The sequence below is a fragment of the Sinocyclocheilus grahami genome, unplaced genomic scaffold (genome assembly GCF_001515645.1).
Source record: "Sinocyclocheilus grahami isolate Dianchi unplaced genomic scaffold, SAMN03320097.WGS_v1.1 scaffold86.1, whole genome shotgun sequence".
Classification (NCBI taxonomy): Eukaryota; Metazoa; Chordata; class Actinopteri; order Cypriniformes; family Cyprinidae; genus Sinocyclocheilus; species Sinocyclocheilus grahami.
In genome coordinates this window covers 30099-38755 of record NW_015505265.1, presented here as the reverse complement: position 1 = coordinate 38755, position 8657 = coordinate 30099, and the positions used below count along the sequence as shown (strand labels likewise).

The following is an 8657-nucleotide window of genomic DNA, read 5'->3' as shown; positions in this document are numbered from 1 at the left end:
AAATGCTGTCTTTACACACACACACACACACACACATTAGTATTATTAATAAAAAAACTTTTGAATGGTAATGTACATGGAGAATATTTAATTAACTAATAAGTGTTATATTTATTAACTTTTAGCCAATAAGTTTTTTTTTAAAAAGATTTTTAATGGTTCATCTGTGAAATGCAGCTGTTTTAAGTGTTAGTTAAAATCCCTAATCCTAATTATGAGTGAAAGTAATATTAATGCTTGCCTTAACAAGAAATGCTTTTTTGTTTGTGGTTATGTCATGAAAGAGAATATAAACATAACATTTTAAAATGACTTTTCATTAAAACAATATCTTAGATGATTTATAAAATAAAAACATCACAACTTTAGAGTCTCAGCTTTATTTTGGTTAGTCTTTTCCAGTTCAGTTTCAACATGAGAGCTTGTGGGACTCGTGAAATTTGACATTTCTAACGTTTGACATTGATTGCGCACACCTACAAAACATCCCGATGGACAGGGTATTGCATTACTTCTGATAAAATCTAGATTAGTATTATTAATAAAAAAACTTTTGAATGGTAATGTACATGGAGAATATTTAATTAACTAATAAGTGTTATATTTATTAACTTTTAGCCAGTAAGTTTTTTTTTTTAAAGATTTTTAATGGTTCATTTGTGAAATGCAGCTGTTTTAAGTGTTAGTTAAAATCCCTAATCCTAATTATGAGTGAAAGTAATATTAATGCTTGCCTTAACAAGAAATGCTTTTTTGTTTGTGGTTATGTCATGAAAGAGAATATAAACATAACATTTTAAAATGACTTTTCATTAAAACAATATCTTAGATGATTTATAAAATAAAAACATCACAACTTTAGAGTCTCAGCTTTATTTTGGTTAGTCTTTTCCAGTTCAGTTTCAACATGAGAGCTTGTGGGACTCGTGAAATTTGACATTTCTAACGTTTGACATTGATTGCGCACACCTACAAAACATCCCGATGGACAGGGTATTGCATTACTTCTGATAAAATCTAGAATAATTTTAATGGCTTTGGCATTATTAACATTCATGACGAGAACATGAACATGTGCGAGAACAGAATATTTAAGGTCACCACTTAATAAATATCGAAATTTAGAACATTCAACCACGCCATGTGACGTCTTCAATAAGAAGAAGAATGACAAGGCAAGGAAGAAAACAAAGTTGTAAAAAAAAAATAAAAAAATCAAAGTTTCAGTATAGCGGTTCCCTCTGCACGTGAATGACAGCATAAAACCAAAGGCAACATCTACAGTCAGAGAAAACGAATCATTAAAAGAGAAGTACAATCTTCCCCTCATACACTGTAGTGATTTTAGTGGAAAAAAAGGTTCAACACCCACCTAATACACCTAAAAGATGCAAAGATAGAACATCAATACCCCCGAAAGGCAATGTTAAGAGGCCAGTGTATTTCCATTAAGTAACTATACATGTATGTAGGCACGTTTGACAAATGAAGCTTAATCACACACATGGCGTGGCTCAAAGCAACCTACATATGCAACTACTGTGCACGTTCTAAATATAGAGAAATCACACAAGGCAACAATACACTTCAAGAGGGACAAAACAGTGCTGGCTACATCGGTAGAGGAAATGTAATTTACAGTAAAACAACATGCCCCTTTGATCGTGGACACTTCTTATTCGGTAGTAGAATAAATATTTTATGCTATGGCTAATCCTCCAGGCATTTACATTCTAACCCTAACCTGAAAGCAGAAAGCTTGAAGTAAAGAGTACAGACAATGTTAGGTCCCACATGTGTAAGATGGTATGTTGTTTTAGACTAGTGTTTTAAAATAATTTTTTATTCACTTTTTGTTTATTTTATTTTATTTTTTAATTAATCTCTCCTAAACTAAAATGAGGCCTCTTTCTGACATGAGACACTTGTACATTCAAAAAACATCCCCTCGGTTAAACACTGTGGAAGACCGGTGGAAACTTCTCTCTGCTGCCTTTGTATCTCAAGTCAGAAGAGGGGCCTTAGTTTGCCTTTAAATAGGGAGAGAGTGGAGGTACTCCGTTCAGAGGTCATGTTGATTTGGTCATGACACCGATTTTAACATCGAATCGTCCCTGATAGCGATCCTTGTCGCTGTAATAAATGTTTTCCCCAAACACTTTGCACTCCACGCGGATCTCCGTGTTCAGGCTGATGTTGACGAACTGGATGGCCACCAGGGGCTGCAGGTAATGAGAGTGCAGGCGTTTCCCATAGTAGGGGTAATACTGAAGAGGAAGTATAGCGGTTCCCTCTGCACGTGAATGACAGCATAAAACCAAAGGCAACATCTACAGTCAGAGAAAACGAATCATTAAAAGAGAAGTACAATCTTCCCCTCATACACTGTAGTGATTTTAGTGGAAAAAAAGGTTCAACACCCACCTAATACACCTAAAAGATGCAAAGATAGAACATCAATACCCCCGAAAGGCAATGTTAAGAGGCCAGTGTATTTCCATTAAGTAACTATACATGTATGTAGGCACGTTTGACAAATGAAGCTTAATCACACACATGGCGTGGCTCAAAGCAACCTACATATGCAACTACTGTGCACGTTTTAAATATAGAGAAATCACACAAGGCAACAATACAATACAAGAGGGACAAAACAGTGCTGGCTACATCGGTAGAGGAAATGTAATTTACAGTAAAACAACATGCCCCTTTGATCGTGGACACTTCTTATTCGGTAGTAGAATAAATATTTTATGCTATGGCTAATCCTCCAGGCATTTACATTCTAACCCTAACCTGAAAGCAGAAAGCTTGAAGTAAAGAGTACAGACAATGTTAGGTCCCACATGTGTAAGATGGTATGTTGTTTTAGACTAGTGTTTTAAAATAATTTTTTATTCACTTTTTGTTTATTTTATTTTATTTTTTAATTAATCTCTCCTAAACTAAAATGAGGCCTCTTTCTGACATGAGACACTTGTACATTCAAAAAACATCCCCTCGGTTAAACACTGTGGAAGACCGGTGGAAACTTCTCTCTGCTGCCTTTGTATCTCAAGTCAGAAGAGGGGCCTTAGTTTGCCTTTAAATAGGGAGAGAGTGGAGGTACTCCGTTCAGAGGTCATGTTGATTTGGTCATGACACCGATTTTAACATCGAATCGTCCCTGATAGCGATCCTTGTCGCTGTAATAAATGTTTTCCCCAAACACTTTGCACTCCACGCGGATCTCCGTGTTCAGGCTGATGTTGACGAACTGGATGGCCACCAGGGGCTGCAGGTAATGAGAGTGCAGGCGTTTCCCATAGTAGGGGTAATACTGAAGAGGAAAGCCTCCTCCGATACCGTAGTACTTCACTTCACCGAGCTTACCTGCATCCTCTTCTTTCTGCAGGTGTTTCAGAGAAGACCAAAGAATATATGCTGCCAGTTAGCAACCATTTTACTATTTTACAGAGCAAATGAGAGTATTCAGTCAAGCAGCGAAATGATCGCTCACCTTGTTTGTGCAGTGGATGGGAATCACGTTGGGCTGGACTTTGTGCTTTGCCTCTTCTGGAATGCTTTCATTTGATGCTGGTGGCTAAAAGAAAAAAGAAAAAAACAACAACAACATGAGACTTGCATGCAACATGATACAGGTTAAAAAAAATACTATGGTAACTTTTCTGCAATGATCAATATTATCAATAAAATTATCAAGTAATGATTAATAATAAAATACTTTGTAAGCAAAATGATAAAATAATAAAAAGTAAATAAATACAACAACAACAAATAATAATAATAATATAACAATATATTTTATTACTACTATTATTAGTAGTAAATAAAATATAAATAATAAAAATTAAACATTTTAAGAAAAACAATAAAATAAAGAATAATAAACAAATACAACAACAATAATAACAATAAATAAACATAGTATACATATACATAATAGTATGTACGGTATATATGTATTTATATAAGCATTGACATAACACTGTAAAGACAAGAAATTTGCTGATGTATTATAAAAATGAACCTTTAGTCAATTAATTCATAGTCTACAGAAATGCAAGATCCTACAAACAGTTTGTGAATATTGTTGCATGTATTTAACAAACCTTAGGTCTGAAGTTTACAATCCTGTTGAGCTTGACAATCAAGCAGGGCTTCCCCTCTGAGAATCCAAAATTACGATCTTCAATGCCAGAACAGGGTCCTAGGAAAGACTTCGAAAACTGGCATGCCTTTCTGACACCCATGTCACTTTCTAGATCGCCTCTGTTCTTGTATTTCCCGGGTTGATCTGTCAACATAGAAAAGAAAGAAAAGAAATAAATATTAAGATAATAATAATAATAATTTAGAGGTAAATTATTAAAATATCATTTATATATATATATAAAATTCTACATATGTAAAGGTATATATAATTATAATTTTCTCAAAGGGACGTGAAAAAGAGATAATTGAAAACATATACAAGTATAAAAACAGTGTGTGGAATAATTAATAATATTTTCTAGTATTTAGTTTGTGAATATTACATTTGGTAGGCTAATGAAAACCTTGATCCTGCTGAGAAAACATCTATATTCATTTGGGACTCAAGTAACAGAAGACACATGTGTAATCTAGTACCTCCACAGTCCTCAAACGTCATTAGGTCCCCCTGTTTTTCTGTGTCATAGGATTCTAAGAATTCTTTCATGGCTTTGATGTATGTCCTGTAGGTATCATCGTCCTCCGGATTGATGATCAGCTCAGCCTTGTCTGAACGTGGGTAGTGAGTAAGCCCTGTGCACAGATAAAATAACACAAATACAAGGAATTCAGATATATTTACATTAATTTCTTTGCTTTTTTGGAGAGACATATTTGTCGGACAGTAAATCTTTGGACTTCTCTCATTTGACTCGTATGTATTAAAATCTTTAACTCTTTCAGGTTGTCTCTAATTCTTCTTTGCAATATCAGCAATCATTGTGCAATTCTGAAGAATTCTGTCAAGTCTTGATAAAGTGTGCCTTCAAAAATTTCATAACTAACATTAGTTTAACCTCTGACAGCTGTTTAACCTCCCCAAAATGTTGAATGATTCATGCAAGAATTTGTTTGGCAAATCGCAAAAGAATGTGTAGAAGATTTGTATTAATCCAAATAGGAATTAATCAAGTATAATCATTATGAATATAGCCATTTAAATATCCAGTTATTCTTCCATTAAAATCCCATATGCCTGTGTGTAGAAACAGGCCTACGTGGCAGAATGTACAGACCTCAGATAAGAAACATCTGGAAAAACATAAGTGGGGGCTTTCTTTACCATAACAAGACTAGAGAGGGGGTCTTTCTCTCTTGGGAGAATTGTATGCACAAAGGAACCATTCTATGTATGGAAAACTGTATGGAATATATACCCCACGCCTCCAAATCCAAATGTATAAAAAGGAAGACACAAAGAAATTCTGGAGATGTTTCGCTGCAGAGAGCATCTCCGCTTTATTCTCATTGATGATGTAATAAAGTGTATCTCCTGGCATCAAAACCCAAGACTGAGTGTGGTTCCTAAGATGAGCAGCAGACGACACCACAAATTGACGACCACTTTGGGCTGGCTTTTGGCGAGTAACACACAACAACGGTGGCCACCGAACGGTAAGCATCTTTGCTTATATAATTGGTGTGTGTTGTTTGCTGGTATGCTCTTAGTGGTAAGGACACTTAAAATCTGTTCTTCCAGAATTAAAAATAAATAAATAACTAAAATAAAATAAAATAAAATAAAAGGGGTTTTGATGCCAGAAGAAATAACAGCATGCACAGATTTTGTTTAATATTGGGAAGGCCTTGATAGGTGACCTAAATTGAAACTGGATGGTGCAGACAGAAATACATTGCATGCACTGGTCTGTGTTAATGGTGAATGTATGAGGAAATAAATAAATTCCATATTGGGTGGGTACTAGCTGCGCATCCCTTCCTGGCAGAGTGTGGACGCAGCTCGTGCCGCACCCGAGAGGGATGCATAAATGATTAGCCCTGAAATAAAGGGAAAAAATATGAATGCAGTATTCCTATAAATAAAGGGAAAATTAATGAATGATGAGCCCTGTCTAGATAAAGGGATGAGCAGTGTGAATGTGTTTAGGAAAATAATATCAATAAAAATTGAATCAAGATCTTTTATAGGCTTTTGCATGTTTGGTGTCTGTGTGGAAGAGAAGGAGAACATTTTCAGAGATCAGTGCAGTAGAAGTGAGATCAAGGAAGCAAGTTAAATAAGTATATTAAAAATAATTATAAGTGGGGAAAAAATAGTAAAGAGAAGTAAAGATATATAAAGAATTATTTTTTATAAAAGATTACATACTGAGTGATTGTAAAATACTTTGAGACTATCAATAAATACAAAAAAGGGTAAATGCATCAGACAGAATAAAGACAAAAATTAGGAGAAATTGGTTAAAAGAGTTAAATTAAAATTGAATTATAATAAAAAAAATATGGCAGTAACTCCAGTGGAAATATTAGGATTAAAATAACCACTGAGTAAAGAGTTAATAAACAAGATATCAAACAAATGGCAAAAGAGAACAAAAAAATCTGGAGACAAAGGGGCTGTGAAAAAAAAATGAAAAAAAGGGGAGGACATATTAAAAAATATAAAACAGGCAAGAAAAATATTAAAAGAGGCAGACAAAAATACGAAGAAAAAGGAAAGATTAGTATCTGAGCCACCCCCCTATTTGCCCATAGAGGGAGAGGTCCCAATCCTCAAGGGAACCGTAGAAATTAAACTGGAGAAATGCAAATAGAAGGACCAGTAAAGCTGAGAGTTGGAAGAAGAAAAAAAAGGAACTAGCTGTGAAAACAAAGAGGCAAGAGAGAAAAGAAAGTGAAGGATATTTACGGATGGATTGTTATAGACAGGCACGCATAGCATTAGAGAAGATGAAAACAAACCAAGATAGGACAAGATTTAAGGAAGTGTTAGAAGAAATAGCAGAGAAAATTAAAGAATCAGAAAAAGATACAAGAGGTAAATAGATTGAAAAGAGGGAGAAGTAAGTTGTTTGAAAGTACAGAGGATGTGAATGAAGGAGAGGAGTTATTTGATAGCGGAAAATGGGAATAGGGCAGAGAAAAGGGGGCACTCAGATCACTGGCTGCACAACTCCCAATTTTAATCAAGGGTACGCAGGGACAATAAGTCCCCTGGGCCCCACAGGACCTCAATGGGCTGGTCACTCGCCTCCCATAAATTCAGGGGAAGCTGGAAAATGGATTTGAGTATTTGAAGAAGAAACTATGGGCAAACTTTTGGCTGTGAGGGACATTAAAGTGTTGCTGGCTAAAATAATAGGAGGGACAAAGATGGATGAAATTCTTCAAACAACTACTCTGGACAGAGCAATGAACTCTCATAATATGGATGGAACTGTTTTTGATGCATTCCGTCCAGCAGTGTGGCAGTCACTGCGTGCAGAGAAAAAGGACAAAGAAAATCCAACCACATATGTACAGAGACAGCTGTACATAAGAAAATCCAACCACATATGTACAGAGACAGCTGAAAAGGTGGAAACAAGAGACCGAAGGGAATCCAGAAGGAGACCCATTAATGGCAACATTGTTTAGACAGGCTGTGATTGATGCTATGCCGCCAGCCGTAAAAAGCAGGCTGGAAGATGTGGTTGGTTTAAACTCTAAAACACACAAAGAGTTTTGTGACCATGTGTCTCATACTGTGGAACAACACAGAAAAAATGAGCAAAAGCTCAAGAGCCAAGAGAAAGAGCTACAGCGAAAACTAACTCATTTACAGCTTGAAGAACTGACAAACAAAAACAAGGAAAAGATTCAAGCTTCAATAAAGAAAGAAGAAGCAGAACAAATGACAATGATGTCTCCAGTAAATGCTCCGCAACCAAATATTCTGTCAAGCCCACCTACAGTAGTCCCTCCAAACGCACACTCGATCCCTGTACCTATAATAAATGTTTATGCTCAACAGCCAGGAACCATGAGATGGAGACAAAAACAAACACAGAGAAGCCAGAGAGGAAGAGGCAAACCGTTTGCTGGCCCTCCAGGTGTGTGCTGGGCATGTGGACAGCCTGGACATAATAAAATTGACTGTCCCACGTATCCATGGCAACAGTACCCTCAGGGTGGAAGGGGGGAGGGCTGGCAACAGCCAAACCGAGGTACTTCACAGGCAGTTCCCTCAGGGTGGAAGGGGGGAGAGCTGGCAACAGCCTAACCGAGGTACTTCACAGGGCCCAGTTAACCCTTGGGGAGGTCCCAATTCAGGCTATTAGGGGTGCCCAGAGAATCCTAGAGGGGAGAGTCAGCTTCCAATTTTAACATACGAAAGCTGATCAAGAGCATATTATGCAAATTAGTATATAAGGAAAACACACACCCATGTTGCTAGACAAAGGTGTTGTCTATACCTGTTTAAATTTAAAATATGCCTCACATCTCCCCTTGTCTGAAAATTTTTACAAAGAAAATAGAATTCTCTGGAAAAATGCAATAAATTCCAATGACAGCTCCAGTGTGTTGACAAACAAAAAATCAAAGTATAACAATGCCCATTCTGGTATCAAATCAGACTCCTATAAATTTGTTAGGAAGAGATGCACTATGTAAATTAGGGA

General features: G+C 36.2%; 1 protein-coding gene across 1 annotated transcript; it reads right to left on the bottom strand.

Annotated features, from left to right (window-relative positions):
- Positions 1-2283: 2283 nt before the first annotated feature.
- On the bottom strand, positions 2284-8423 carry LOC107586865 (sodium/potassium-transporting ATPase subunit beta-233-like). The gene is made up of 5 exons (XM_016274417.1): positions 8420-8423; positions 4633-4788; positions 4113-4297; positions 3500-3583; positions 2284-3388 (listed from the first exon to the last, which is right to left on the bottom strand). The coding sequence occupies exons 1-5, from the start codon at positions 8421-8423 to the stop codon at positions 3122-3124; spliced, it is 696 nt and encodes a 231-aa protein (XP_016129903.1). The 3' UTR covers positions 2284-3121.
- Positions 8424-8657: the final 234 nt, after the last annotated feature.

What these genes read in the sequence shown, in the direction of transcription:
- LOC107586865 (XM_016274417.1), bottom strand. An exon ending in TTGTAAACTTCAGACCTAAG is followed by an intron (nt 3,584 to 4,112) that starts GTTTGTTAAATA and finishes TTTTTCTTTTAG; the next exon opens with CCACCAGCATCAAATGAAAG. An exon ending in CCATCCACTGCACAAACAAG is followed by an intron (nt 3,389 to 3,499) that starts GTGAGCGATCAT and finishes AAACACCTGCAG; the next exon opens with AAAGAAGAGGATGCAGGTAA.